This window comes from Lasioglossum baleicum, chromosome 2, assembly GCF_051020765.1.
Source record: "Lasioglossum baleicum chromosome 2, iyLasBale1, whole genome shotgun sequence".
Classification (NCBI taxonomy): domain Eukaryota; kingdom Metazoa; phylum Arthropoda; class Insecta; order Hymenoptera; family Halictidae; genus Lasioglossum; species Lasioglossum baleicum.
This window is the reverse complement of record NC_134930.1, coordinates 9735493-9750389: the sequence shown is the minus strand read 5'-3', so window position 1 is coordinate 9750389 and position 14897 is coordinate 9735493. Positions and strand designations below refer to the sequence as shown.

Sequence of the window (14897 nt, the reverse complement as noted above, 5' to 3'; positions counted from 1 at the left end):
GTGGTTTCTCACCTGCTCAGGAATATATCTCTCAGGAATGACGATCTTATTCGGAGTGCCAAGAAGCTGATCAATGGTGCTCTCGTTGTATTTGAGTTCTTTGTGACTCAACGTCGACCTAACGACATCCGGAGCATTGATCCTTGGCCTGAGCGCTCGTTCCATGTCAAGGTCATCCCTCGCTCTGCCCATTCCCTGCGAAACGCGACGATCAATCTCAAAAATCAATTCGATAAAATCTGTCTCCCTCTTTCCTACCTACAAACATTGTTAGCACAAACTGAAAACAGTCCTCTCGATTACCTTCAGCAAAATTTTACAAAATCAAGTAACATGACAATGAACGTTATGAAACGATTTCGAAGGATAGTAAAAAATACAGGACAAGGATGTACGATAAATAAACTCGAACGATAAATGAAAAGAAAAAGAATGCTACAGAGAGGACGGAGAAACAGAGCCAAACGAAAAAGATAATGAAAACAAAATACCATCTTCGAGAACGTGTCCTCAAGGTCGAGGACGGGTTTGCTACTGGATACGGTATAATGGCGTCTCTTCTCTCTGGGTATCTGCCTTCTTCTAGGCCTTTCGACCTTTTTCTCCGTCATCTCCTTGATGATCTGTTTGGCAGCCTCGCTCTTAAACACTGGCGACAGTTGCGGCGAGTTTGAAGTGTTCACTGTCAAAGTCGAGCCGAATGGTCTCTCTAGCGCTTCCGGTTTCATTGGTAGCTCAGGACTCACAGGATCCAGTGGACTGTTAGTCTTCTCGGAGATCGGGCTATCGTAGTGTCTGTATTGAGGATAGTATTGCTGCTGCTGCTGTTGTTGTTGTTGTTGTTGTTGTTGATGATTAGGAGGCTGCTGCTGCTGATGATGGTGGCTCGATCGGATCATCGGCGAATAATTCTGATGGCACGGACTGTACGAAGGGCTGGTAGAGTAATTCGGAGAACCCATTGCCACCTGGGAACTTGAGCCGAGACTCTCCGTGTACGGCGACAGCGTGCTATCCGAACTGCCGTCCTGACTTTCGAACTGTCGTGATTGGTAAACAAAAGAGGAGCTAGAGTAGGTTCGGTGGGAGCAACATAATTGCCGGACCAATCAAAATAATGCAGAGGAGATGGTTAATCGAGCGATGATTGGCGAATAGAGCGAGGATCTTTATGAGAGTCAACAATTTTTGCTAGTTAGTATAGCGATTAGGAGGGCTTCTTTGTTGTTCGTAAATTTTGTAAAGGAAGGGGACTATTTATATCGCTTGTGTTTCGGTAGATTTATTCTTCACATTTTCTCGATGGATATTCCAAGATTGATACTACTCACCCTAACTTTGTTTCGCCGGGCAAGCATACTCCTCAGGGCGTGCATGCTATCGCTTCTCGGCGGAGGCACCACCGGACCCTGATGAATCTCCGGCTGCTGCTGTCGTTGTCCGCCAAATCCTCTTGGCAACGACATGCTCCTTTGGAACTGCACGTCGTCCAAATCCGTCAGCTGGACCGTGCTTTGAGCATGAATCATCGGCGATTCCTCGACCACTCTTCCCAATTGGGCCTTCTAAAAGTAAGTCAATCGAAAATAGAGCTAGAACAATTTCCAAACGAGAAACCACGCGATTTCAAGTGGAATGTGGGCTGCGGAAAAATCGTCAGAAATTACCTCGAATTTCTGTGAGCCGCCCAGATCATCGTCGCAGAGCCGTTTCGCACCCCCGGGCGCCTGCAAGCCATTCGTTAATGGGATTCCAATGTTTCCGGTCCTATCGCCTCGATCTCGCTGCCGTCTCTCCGATTCCCGTTTCACGATTCGCACGGTCTTGATCTCTTGTTTCTCACGGTTGTGTATCAAACCTTCGAACGATATTAGAGAGATCGAACGTGAGCATTTTACACTACATACATCCATCTATCTCTACACATCGATCTATCTCGTTGCGACAGAATGGCTCGTTTAAAAGCATTGTTACACTCACCGGCGAACTTGTTCTCCTCGTTCAGACGGTAATTATCGTTCGATTCTTCATTTAGGGGCGGAGGAGGCGGAGGTGGGGGAACGTATTCTGGTGCGGGGATTGACGTGCCGTTGGACAACTTCTCATCATGCTTGTTGTTATCTGTGCGTTTATAAACAAAATTAACACGCGAGCTTCGAAGTTCGAGAGACTGAAAAGTGCAGCTTCGGGATATTTTGTTAAAAAGAAAGAAAAATCCGTCGAAGTTGTATACTCAAACGTTGGAAATAAACTCAAGAAAGATTATACATCATTGTCAACGTCTCACCTTGCCCCCTGGTGTCCGTGTTGACGTACAACGGCGCCACGTTCACCTGCATCACGCTCCCCTTGCCCTGCATTTGATCCTTGAGCAGCTGTTGCTTCAATTGATGCTGCTGTATCTGTTCTCTCAGCTGAGGAGACAACGCGGAGATATGATTCTGCTGTGTCTGAGGATATGGCTGATGGTTCTGTATCGGCTGATGATTCTGCATAGGCTGAAGATACGGCTGATAATTCTGCTGATGGTTCTGCTGATGGTTTTGGTGGTGATTCTGTTGGCGATTCGTAGGGGAAGACTCCTTCAAATGCGTCGGCGAGGAGAACTGGGGATAGTGGATGCCATTTTGTTTGCCACGTGGCGAAGACGACAGTGCTGGACTCGACGGAGAGTCCAGACCATGGTCCAAGGTGATTCCCGAGTCTAGATCAGTCTCCAGCCAGGAATTCTGCGTCCTTTTCTTCGGCTGATGATGCACTTGCGGTGCTGCAACCATTTGTTTGCAAACCATTTGTTGGTAAACGTTTCATAAGCGGCTCCTACACGGTCAATCAGGAATGACAGTCTGATTGAACAGTCAGACTGTCAATCCTGACTGTGATCCTGACTTCAATCAAAATAAATTCATGTAAATTTGCTCCGTGAGATGTCGGTAAGAAATTCTGATGATTATAAAAATTATTTTCGAATAGACGAAAACCTATTGAAGACTGTTAAATAGTTTCTCCTCCACTTCCTGTGATTGAAGCACGGATTTCGGATTTCCAAATATCTGAAAATCCGTCAGTCCATTTCATCAATCCGCCTTTTACGATCAATCCGAATGTCAATCTTCGACGTGACTGTCATTCCGATTGACCGTGTAGGGTCCGCTTTAAAGCTGTAAAATCTCGTTCCAGATGTAAAATTGCTTTCAATCGAAACATTTGAATGCGACTCACCCGAAGGAGGTTGCGGTCTGATCTGCTGCACCAAACTATGCGATTTCTCGGTCAACTGCCTAACTTGCACACTCAATTCTTTTCTTTGCCTCTGCAAATCTCCGACCAGCTGCTGAACTCTTCTCAGTTCCGCTTCGAGAGGACCAGTCGTAGCTGACGTGTCTCTAGTCATGTTCCCAGCGTACCTTCTGGAAGCCTGAAGCTTCTGTCTGAGCACCACCAGGTCCTGTTCCAGTCTAGCATTCTCCGCGACTGTCTCCTCCAGCTTCTGCAAATCAGAAATCAAGAGATTACAGGATGTTTCCGGTGAATCGTACAGCTGGTAGGAAAGCTACCGCGAAACGCGCGGCGGTTTACGGTAATTCAGAGAACAGAACAGAAACCGGAAACTGAAAACGCTATCTTTCCGTGATTTGGATCATTTACCTGGTAGCACACCGGCTCTACCTGCGAACACAACCAATTGAATTTGATTGAAATTGAAAACACACACTTTGAATTGAATGCATAAGGGTTCGAATGAATCTAGCGATTGCTGAAAGTTTGCTTTAGGGAAAGCTGGTTGAAAGTATTGCGAAAAAGAGTTTCTACCTTGGAATTGTGCGCGAGCAACACCCTCACTCTGCTGAGCTCCCGTTCCAGCATCAGCTGCTGCTTCCGGTACCTCTCGGCTTCCGCCAGGTTGCTCCTGCTGCCCTGCAGCTTGTGCCGCAGGCCGCCGAGCGCTTTCTCCAGGATCTCCTGTTTCGAACATTCACAAAAAACCTCAAATAACAATGACGTTCAACGAAATTAAAGGTCCAAAGAGTTCGTCGAGAATTAATGCAAAACACATCACAGATGAATAATCAGAAACTGAACTACGTGAATTTCCTCGTTTGAAAATAATTAAAAAACGAGATTGCTTGCGGGATGACCTAATTTTGGATGATCTATTTGGATAATGTCCACACACCATAAACGCGCAAAGATCTCCAGTCTACGTTCAAACAAAACTACGTAGTTCAGAATCGCGAATCACTTGCCTTGTCCTGTTGAAGACTGTGCAACGTTCCGGATTCCTCCTGGAGCAGCCGATCCAGCTTGTATAGCTGCTGCACCTTGGCCTACGACACACAAAGAGTGAACCAGAGTTAACCTTGAGGTGTAAACCGCACGGTCGAGGGAATACGTTGGGAGAGTCACGTTCCAACCGGAATCGCGACAACGACGGTGTCATAATCAAGCACCCGAAAAAATCCTACTGCATACCGACACGCGCTGTCGGTCTGCACTTTTTTTTCGCCGAATGCATATTGTGTTTCATCGGCTCCGCGGCGAACCGCGACCCGTCTTCCTTGTTTTGTCGTCCTTCCGATGGAATTCGAAGGGTATTCGACGATAAACAACAATCACGATCAACTGCGGTATTGGCTAACTGTTATTCGAAACGTCGCCCGACGAAATAACAAATCAATTTGGCTCGTGTGACTCGCCAGTAGTATTTTTTCATGTTCCTTTTTTTATATTGTTTCAAATTCTCGAACCCGTACATGGTTCTACATATTTAGCTTTGCAAGTGTGCAACGATTGCCATTTCGGTGTGGAATTTTTCGCGTATATTGAGAAACGACTGTGCCTAAAGCAGAAGGACGTATCAAAGGCGCGTGTCGCACGTGGGAACGCGGTTCTCTCGTCTGACGAAAGCGCGCTTGTGCGTAACAGTGTCCGCGTTCCCGACGTACATACCTACTTACATTTTGTAACGTTGCGCGTTCCCGTTCACAATATTCCAGGCATTCCTTCAACACAACGGGCAACAATGTCGCGTTATCCGTCGGCCCCTCCCACCTGCGATCTCCTTGCGTGGGCATTATCCACCGTTACCAGGGGATTCCGTGACGCGTAATTCGTATTTATTGCGACGCCTTCCACCGCGATGTAATTCGAGCGAATCGGGACGTCCGCGTTCCGTCCGACAGCGGCTATTTATTTCGCGAGACTACCCGAACCATACTGTCTGGTATCATACTTTATATACAGTCGGTCACGAAAATATTCGGACACCACTATAGTTTTGACTATTATAGTCCGTACTTCATAAATTTATTCATATATTTACGATAAGTGATTACATAAATAATAAAATAAAAATGGAAAGTGCGCCCATTTTCATGTCACGAAAATATTCGGACACTTGCTATACTTCTCAAGTTTCCAGGTTCCAGGAACTGACTGAAACAATTTTTGTAAACATATCATTCATACTATGTAGGGAGTATGTTAGCGATCGAATATTTGTCAGTCTTGCTCAAAATTTGTGCGAAATAGGTCGGAAAAGTAAGAACACGTCGTTTGATATGCAACAATTAGTAATTTTTCATCGGAAAAAGGGGAAATCGATTCGCAAAATTGCAGATTTATTAAATATTAGTAAGAGCACGGTATGGGATATTGTGCGACGTTACAAGAACGAGGATAGAATTGAATCTATCCCTCAAAGCAGACGCAAACCGATCCTCAATACTCGTGATAAACGCTCCATAATTAGGAGAATCAACTTTTGATCCTCGGATAAGTGCTCCAGAGTTAGCAGCTGAATTAAATAATGAACGTGGAATATCAGTGCATCCGGAAAACATAAAAAGAGTGTTACGATCAGAGGGCTATAACGGAAGAATAGCTCGAAAAAAGCCGTATATTAACGCGAAGAATAGGATGAAGAGACTGAATTTTGCAAAGAACTATATTTCAAAGGAAAGTCAGTGGTGGGAAGGCATAATTTTCGCAGACGAGTCCAAATTTAATATTTATGGAAGCGATGGAAGAATTAGGGTATGGCGGAAATCGAAAGAAGAATTAAATCTGAGACATTTGCAGCCAACTGTGAAACACGGTGGTGGATCTGTGATGGTGTGGGGCTCATGGAGTAGGCGCATTGGTTTTTATCGACGACATCCTCGATAAAAATAGGTATCTGCACATTTTACAAAACAATTTTTAAAAAAGTGCTGATACATAATATGGGACTCCAAAGTGGGATAAAATTTTATCAGGATAACGATCCAAAGCACAAATCGCGTATTGTGCAAGAATTCTTATTCTACAGTTGCAAGAATGTCCTCCCACCACCCACCACCGCAATCACCAGATTTGAATCCCATTGAAAATTTATGGGATGAATTAACACAATTAATTTAATTGATATTAGTTTAATTAATAAACAAAAAAAAAAGGACGAACTAAAAAGACGTCTGCAAGAAGAATGGCTACGTATTGGACAAGATTATTTAAAAAGAATAATTTATAATATGCCAACGCGCGATTACGGCACGTCATAAAACATGTGCGATATTAATTTATAAAAACAAGATTTGTAGTACAGTGTTATAAACTTAGTTTTGATAGTGTCCGAATATTTTCGTGACATGAAAATGAGCGTACTTTCCATTTTTCTTTTATTATTTATGTAATCACTTATGGTAAATAAATATCTCTTATGTTTATGTTAACTACACACTGCATAGTAACATACGTGAAACCTCTTTTTGTTCTTATTCCATGAATTTATGAAGTACGGACTATAATAGTCAAAACTATAGTGGTGTCCGAATATTTTCGTGACCGACTGTACAAGGTGAACCACGAATCGCGATCAGTAGAATCTCTACTGAGTAATCTACAGAGTAATCTACTCTGTTATTAAAATGTTTTGATCGGATATAGGAATTCAACTTTCCGTTATTACTTAATCAAAATATAATTCAACATAAAATAGTTTCAGTTATCGATCGTAAATGTTGAATATCAAATTTCTAAATGCTTTCGGCTCTACCGTTTCCTGTTTAGAAGCAAATTTCCACCTTTGATAAAGATTCGAAACGGAACCGAAACGTCAGGAAAGAAGTAAAATTTTGCAAAATTGCTATACTAGTAATTGATCGAAACGGTAGCGTCGAAAGCATTTAGAAATTTGATATATAATTCAACATATTTTACAAAAAAGAAATTTCGTGACGAGCGATTGCGAACTCACCTGCAATTGTCCGTGATCAGGGCTGAGCCTGTCCCAATCTCGGCGTTCTTCAGCTAGTAAACGTTGCTCCTGCACCTTCTGGTTGAACTCCAGCCGATGATCCCTGGAATTGTCGTGCATCAGGTCGTGTCGCGAACCCGTCACACTGCTGGTCCCGTTGGCGGTGTTGCGATTGTACAGCGAGCCTAACTTCACCATGTTGTCGACCAGGTTCACCAGCGGCTTGCCCTTCTCGTACTTGAATCCGAGGACATCGTACAAATTGTACAAATTAATTGTAATTGAAACAAGTATCAAAATCGTCTGAGATTTTCACAGAACTTCTTTTTCGCACGACATATGTCACGGGAAAAGCAATTTGCATTGCTGTGGCACATGATTTCAAAGCGGTTTTATATGTACCGAGATCATTATCATGCGTCGGTGGCCATGCTAAGGAAGAAGAAATATAAAAGGGTGTAGAAGAGAGGTTTATTTCGAAGTTTCTTAATTAAACCGGACCGCGGCTTGAAAAACTCGACGCGAACGGGAAAGTTCGACGCGGTATAATTAAATCCTAGGATACTGAACGCGTCGCGTCGTCCAGACGAATTTTCGCGTCGCTGCGAATTTATCTTTTGCTAGTTGGATCTGCCGTCGTGTTGGTCTTCCGGCGACGGTCTTCCAAGTAGCCCGTCATCGAATTTTTCGTAAAGATTTTTCTTCTTAAAACGAGTCGAAACACGATACAATTCGGTGGATATAAAATCAGCAGTTTAGTAATTAGCAGTTTAGTAATTAGAACGCTCAAAGAGTCTAGAGCGGGAGGGTTTTCTTTCGAGAGACTCTAGGTCGAGCTTTCACCTAATCGAACCAGCATAATTGCTCACCTGCTTCTCGAGATCCATCAGGTGCTTCTTCAGTTCCTCCAGCTTCTGAAGATTCTCTAATCGTCTGGGGGTATCGAGCTCGGCCAATCTAGCCTGCGGGTCACAAAAGATCGACAAGTTCAGAGAAAGAGAGAGAGAGAGAGAGAGAGAGAGAGAGAGAGTCGCCTGGTAAAGTATCGTGCACCGTTTCCATGATCCGTCTTGTCGCAGCCGGTCACGTCGTCGCGTTCCATGAAAATGCAACGAGAATACGTGGGACCGAACACGTAATTACCAACACGCCACGAAAGCTCGGAACGACTTCGACTTTCCAGCGTGTGTAAGAATTTGACAAGAGTTCTGCTTGAGAAACTCTGCTGTCGTTCGCAGACTGCGGATCCTTCTGCAATTTATTTTTTCTTGTCGGCATAACGTTTCGGAATTTCGCTGCACAAAGATCCGTAGCCGGGCGATAAACATCGAGGTGCAACGACGAAGGTGCAAAAACGTGAGTGTACGAGAGCGAGCATTCTCACAGGACGACAGAGTTGGAGTGATCGATACAAGCAAATGGGGAACATCAATCATCGTAGCACGCGTCGGGTTTCATTCGACAATATTAACACAGGATATTAAGGATCGCGCGAACGAAATTGTTACCAGCGAAAATTCGCGCGTTCTCGTTTCCGCGTGTCGACACGGATTCTTTCCAATTTGCCGTCCATTTTATTCGCCACTCGGTTAACGAGAAGACTGTGTGCGGGATGGAAAAAAATCAAAACGGATCGCCGCTAGGTGACAAAGTTGTTAACCTGTTAGTCGAGTCTCGACCAGGAAAATGTTTAAATATATATATGTATACTGTCGGGTGAAGATGAAACGAGCGGATTTACGATCGGTTGTGGGATTGAAATTTGCGAAGTAATTGGGGCGGTTGTTTTGAAAAGGGCAGGTCTCGTGAAAATTCGTTTACGTTTCCAAACCGGTTACCGTCATAAAGAACGCGTTAGCGTTTCGGAACCTGTTGGTACACCGTCAAAATTCGTTATAAAAATGATTCTGAAGGGTCAAAAACTGGCATTCATTTTTCCTCGAGAAAACGAAATGACTTTACGAAAGACCTGATACATATCTGCGAGATATGTTCAAACAGAATTCTGTCTTTGGACAATCGTATGAATAACAGTATTATACACGCTGAATCGAGTTATAGTATCAAGTAAATAAAATTCATAATTAAACAAATCGAAAGCTAGTTGACAATAATTGTCATCGATTATCGCATACCTTGGGCGACGGGGCACATCGATATCGTCGTGTATCGAGAAGACTTTCCCAGTGGTCGTCGTGTCGACAGACTCTTATAGTCGTCGCGCTAACTTGTATACCCGTCGGACCGACTAACAGGTTAACAAACGTGGCTAACAAACAGGTGCACGTGGAAACGCGACGACTTTTCCAGCGGACAGTAGACTGCCGCTGTGTGCATTCACTGGCCGAGGTGAACGGCAGGTTTCGCCATGGGGGGAAAAAGTCGCCGGAGAAAATGGCAGTAACACTTCGCGCGATCCGTCCTGTGCCCCCATACCCCCGTTCGATTTATTTATCGGTGAATGTATTCGCCGGAAAATGTAGAAAGCCTTTTCGACGAAATATGGAACGTTCAAGCGTGATGTCGATAGGTGAATCGACGGATCATCGATTAATCCGAGCACGGAGAAACCCGGAGACAGAGTTGTGGCTTTGGCGAAGTCGGGGCTTCGATGCCACGCCCACCCGGGGCTGTTTACGCACAGAACGTTCTGGATGGTGGTTCAATTTTACAAATGGTATTTTTTCTCTGACGCAATTTGCCCCAGGAACGCTCCTCAGCCCTGTCTGGATCAATCGATGACGTCGGAGACCTTTAATGAGCGTTGAAAGGCTCGCGAGTGATCAAAAGCTGAGTCGATGTTTTGCGAACTATGTATTCAGTTTCGCTGACAAGATTGCCCGCAGCAGGAGTTTTATACTGTAAGGAGCACAGTCATCAGAATTTCAATTCGCTCAGCGTTTGACCTCGCAGACACGAGACTACTCGCATGAAAGGCACACTAAAAGCTTGAACACCGTGTACGAGAACAAAGCGAGGCAGGAATTCTTCTCCCGAGGAAAGTCACTATTCTAATAGCGTTCGCTTCGGACCGGTTCCTCTCGCGATCTCGCGAAACCACCGCGGCCGCGCGGCTGCCATCCGACAACGTCCGAACACGTCGATTGCTTCGTTTGGGACTCCTCGAAACTATTCGGGAGTTGTTCGGTATTGTTCACCGGTTTTGCCAGCGCGTTTTAATACTCTACGTCTACAGTTGCGAATTATCGGTTTGAATCTAAAATGTTCGATCCCCTCCTGGGACCCTCCGGAGCCCGAAATCACTGAAAATGTCGGCGGACCTGTGCCTCGATCTCCACGTGGCAGTGCTCCATCGCTTTGTAGATGGTCGCGTTCTGCCTTCGCAGCTGGATCAGCAGGAGGACCAGCTCTTCGTGGGTCCTGCCGAGTAGTTCGCCAGCGGACACCCGAACAAGACCTTGGGCTCCTGGCTGGGACAGCTTCGACGATGTCTCCGCTCGATGGGATCCCGTGTTGCTCTGTCGAGATGCATGCAATCTATGGTTAACTAGGCGAACTGGGGCGCGAGACGCTCTCTTTTCAATTATCATCCTCGAACAATGTCCCCGGATCAACACTTGACCCCCACTCTACCCCCTACCCCCTCTACCAAGCCGTTCTCCCATTCCCAGCGCAACGGACCCGCGCAATTTGAAACGCTTCGACCCGACTGGCATGGAGAAACATGAGAAGGAACGCGGTGTTTTCGGCTTACGGTGTCCCGTAAACGTAAAGTCTTGCTTGCTCGACGGGCGAAACGAACGCTGCGCAATTGTCACGCAAACAAACAATAAACTCAGCAAACCTACGGCTCCGACGCTACCGACGACGTTTCTGCGGTTGTGAGGCGGAACCACGGCACAGTCGCTGTACACGATAAGAATGCGCCACTCATTCTAATAACAAAGCAAACGCAAGACTCCGTACAGCAAGTTATCTTTCCACGTCGGAAAAATCGATTTTTATTCTGTTCAAATACGAAAAAATTGCATAAATTTAAGGACCATGGCTGCGGCAATATGTCTGACATGGTCACCGCTTTTCTACTTCCGCGAGGAAACTTCATCTTTTCGAATTTCCTGCATTCGGGTGTGTACGTCTGTACATTGCAAATATACGTAGCTTTATACGCGAGGATTACTCGTTAATTTCTCTAATTGTCGGCGTAAACTTTTGCACATTATAATTCGGACTCCTCGGGCGTAGCGCTCACCACCTCCTGCACTATGATCAAAGAGTCGATGCAGCGCTGCATTCGTGATTAGAAATAGTCTTTAGCTTTTTCGTTGGAAGACGGATCAAAGGTGGTTGCTCGCCGCGAGATTAGCGTTCTCGTTGTTCTTTCTTTTTCGTGGGATTCTCGTTTTGGTGGTACATAGCAGAAAGACGCTATTGTTCGGGAGCAAATACGATTTGATTTTGTAGCTGTAGGAGAAAGTTTAGTATACCAGCTTGTCACTTCGTACGTCTAGAAAAATGTTTGACGTTTCGCTCTCATCGTTCTGATCGTTCGTCGCAGCTCCGATATGCATATAGTATAGTGCACTTTTAAACGAGAAAATAATTTCGAACAGAAAACGAAAACAGTGGTAAACAAATCCGGAGGTTTCCAGGATCGTCTGTTCGCCCTAACTATGTATACATATGTATGGCATGATCACGTACCGCGTGCACATCGATCCAAGGCGTATCCAAAGCGGACGCTGCCGCAGAGCGTCAAACACAACACCGAACGAAAGCCTGTTCAAGTGGTTCGACCAGGCTGCATCCTTGCGAAGACTAGTCAAAATATCCTTCTTCAAGTTCTTCTCAAGAGAGTCCCAAGACTCTCTCTCTCTCTCTCTCTCTCTGTTCAAGGCCAGCAAAACAGACAGGGTCTTCCGACGAAACCGGGAGAGTACAGTGTCTCATATCATCGCAACTTTGCGTTTGGTAGAACCAGCCGAACAAGAAACACACGCACACTATCGAAACAGAGAGCGAACCAGAAGAGACGCGTTGCCGAGCGAAGGTGGAACGAAGACTTTGGTAGACTGGCGTGATGCCGAGCCTGTTCTGTTCACCAACTCCTACAGTACCCGGCATGCACCGTGGTTCCTTGCTCGGCTTGCCGAGGATGTCGTTTTCTTTGTTTTGCTCTGGCTGAGATCTCCGGCCGAGCGTAAGGCTGCCTTTGTAACTGACAAAACCCCCGGCCTCGCATCCGATTCTCCCAATCGTTTCTTCGTTTTCTTTTAGTATTTCACTCTGCGCGGTCGTAGATTTTCTGGTTGCGAGCCATTTGCCAGACGATCGTTTGTTGTGATTGCTGCGACGCGCGAGAGCTTCATGTTTGGACAAGATTCCTGTTGGAAATTAAGGCCGCGCTTGCAACCGATAAACGCAGTATTACTTTCTCGATTTTGTTTCTCCGAATGTTTCGCTCTGTCTGGTGTAGGCTTTGCACCGTTGTATGCATGTATAATTGTGAAACTTTGTTGGCTCGAAATGAGCTTAAATATTTAATCGTTTCATTCCCCGTTCCATCATCGAGGGATTACGATTGTTCACAGATCTAATTAATGTCAAGGATCAAAGAGATCGCGGGAGATTCGATCATCGCGTACACGCGTGAATGGAATCCTTGAATCGCTACCGCGTTCGTCATCGATACGCTCCACGCTTTTGTGCGTTTATAGCTCACGATAATCTGTCATAAACATTCAAATTTTCAATCGAGAACTTCAATGAATAAATAGACAGAGGATGTTTTCTAGAAAAATATCGACATTTCGACTCGCTGTCTTGCTCTTCTGATTTTCCTCTATTTTTACCAAGATATCTGCGATCATTCCTCGAGAAGACATAACCCGCAAGAATGGCGGCGTCGAACCCCGATCCGCCATTACACATAGCACGGTCGTGGGTCCACAAAACGTTTTAGGACGACCGAGATCCTTCCCAAACTAGAGAGCACTCCTCGATTTTCCGAACCCTTCGAGACTATCTATCAAGATCGTGGGTTTCGAGTGTCTCGAGACCTTTAAGGTCCTCGGGACATGCCGCAGGCTTTTAAGGACTCCGGAAAATCGTCTTCTTCTCCCCGGTTGTCCACGCGAAACGATCCCATTCTGAATAACGAGTACGTTCACGGGCTTCTCTTCAAAACTTCTCCAATACTGTACCCTTTTCTCCGGGGTGTAGGTACGTCCGTTTCAATGCATTGAATACCGAATTGGCGACCATAAAAATACCGTAAAATCGAGACTAACTTCTCCCCGGAGCAAGAAAATTTAACATTCTCTTTAACCTCGCATATTCTCGAAGCAGCACAATTTTGTGTTTCAACGGGAAAATGAAGTTGAACTACGACATACGATCAAGGAGAACTGTCTTGCACGGTTGCAAAGCAATTCGATTTGATACTTAGGGGCACGTTTTACGAAATGAATGTCTGTTCAAGTAAGAAAAGGAGCGTGGTTTGAGAAATATCCGCGATCCTCTCAAGACTCCACGGCTCCAGAGCTCCTCTCGCAGGAGCTCTAAGTCAAACAGCGTCCGTTTCCAGGTTCCTCGACGCAAATAGCCGAACAAAAGAAGTTCCCAGACTGTTTAATCATGCGATATAACGGTTTTTCTGCCGACCAGAGACCGACGAATCCATAATTTAAATACACGGGGAGCGCCTTCTGTGTATATCCGAATTAATTGGCAGATTCAAAGTGGGTACGGATAAAGGAATTTCCGGTTGATGGAGCGATCGCTCTCCGCTCTCCGGTGAACGATAGCGCGTTTCATTAATTTACACGGAGATTGACAGCTTTTTGGATGCATCCGATACTGTTATGTGGATTGATAACACTCCGAGTTATGGTTACAGTGATTTATTCGATCGTAGAATGCGATTCCTGTGCTAAAATGATCTATTCGTTCGTAGTCGGTTAGCGACGATTTATTAAAGTCTTGACAATTGATTCGTTAGAATAGAAAATTGATAAATGAAATGTCAATTGTGAACTGAAACAGAATCAAATGTTAATTTCCCAATAAACGAGCTATTCCGTAAAATCTACAAACGCCAGTAGGTGTTCTGCCTGGTCTCAAACGACAGAGAAGAAGCTTCTCGAGCGTGACACGGCACGTAAATTGTTATAAATTAAGTAATTAATTGTTAGAAATAATCGATTACGGTGTAAAAATTTGGAAGTGTTCGTCGCAGGTCCCACTCGACGTCGTAATTACGAGTCAAAGGTTTGAATAAAGAAGCTAAGCCCATTTCCGGTAGCAGGACGGTTTCGAGGACAAAGCTCCATTGTGAGGGAGGCTTAAGGACCGTCTGCAGTTCCCTGGCACGGTGCCCTTGCTGACCATTGCTGACCGTATGCAGGATCGACCCTGGCCCACGGTTTTCTTAATCCTCTTTCCCTCTCGACCCTCTTCCGCCGCCACCACGCTTCTCTTTCGGAAGAGTGGGACTTCCTTCTCGCTCTCTCGAACTTTCTCTCCGTCTCCGGTGGGTCCTCGTCTCTCCACGATCCATGCTCCGCAGGCAGGCTTCTCCTGCTCCTCTCCGCGAAGCGGAGGATCCAGCGTTTGGACCGTTCGTTCTCCGCACACGTTGCGAACAACGACAACGGGAGGACGACACTTGTGTCGTTACTTTCTCGCCGGATCGTGTCCC

The 14897-nt window shown here is 45.4% G+C and overlaps 1 protein-coding gene across 12 annotated transcripts in view; it reads right to left on the bottom strand.

The window, feature by feature from the left end:
* LOC143215670 (uncharacterized) overlaps window positions 1-14897 on the bottom strand; it is a 174632-nt gene that overhangs the window by 6095 nt on the left and 153640 nt on the right. For 7 of the 12 annotated variants that reach the window (XR_013010417.1, XM_076438068.1, XM_076437983.1 and 4 more), the window contains exons 16-28: window positions 10519-10716; window positions 8107-8199; window positions 7238-7474; window positions 4248-4328; window positions 3814-3963; window positions 3649-3669; window positions 3223-3490; window positions 2288-2767; window positions 1981-2121; window positions 1668-1858; window positions 1332-1565; window positions 492-1040; window positions 13-195 (exon numbers count right to left, since the gene is read on the bottom strand). Coding sequence is in view for 11 of the 12 variants with exons in the window: in XM_076438068.1 (XP_076294183.1) it covers window positions 13-195; window positions 492-1040; window positions 1332-1565; window positions 1668-1858; window positions 1981-2121; window positions 2288-2767; window positions 3223-3490; window positions 3649-3669; window positions 3814-3963; window positions 4248-4328; window positions 7238-7474; window positions 8107-8199; window positions 10519-10716 (2826 nt within the window). In the remaining variant the exon portion in view is untranslated. The remainder of the gene's footprint in view (window positions 1-12; window positions 196-491; window positions 1041-1331; window positions 1566-1667; window positions 1859-1980; window positions 2122-2287; window positions 2768-3222; window positions 3491-3648; window positions 3670-3813; window positions 3964-4247; window positions 4329-7237; window positions 7475-8106; window positions 8200-10518; window positions 10717-14897) is intronic. The other 5 variants (XM_076437992.1, XM_076438023.1, XM_076438077.1 and 2 more) reach the window with 5 other exon arrangements.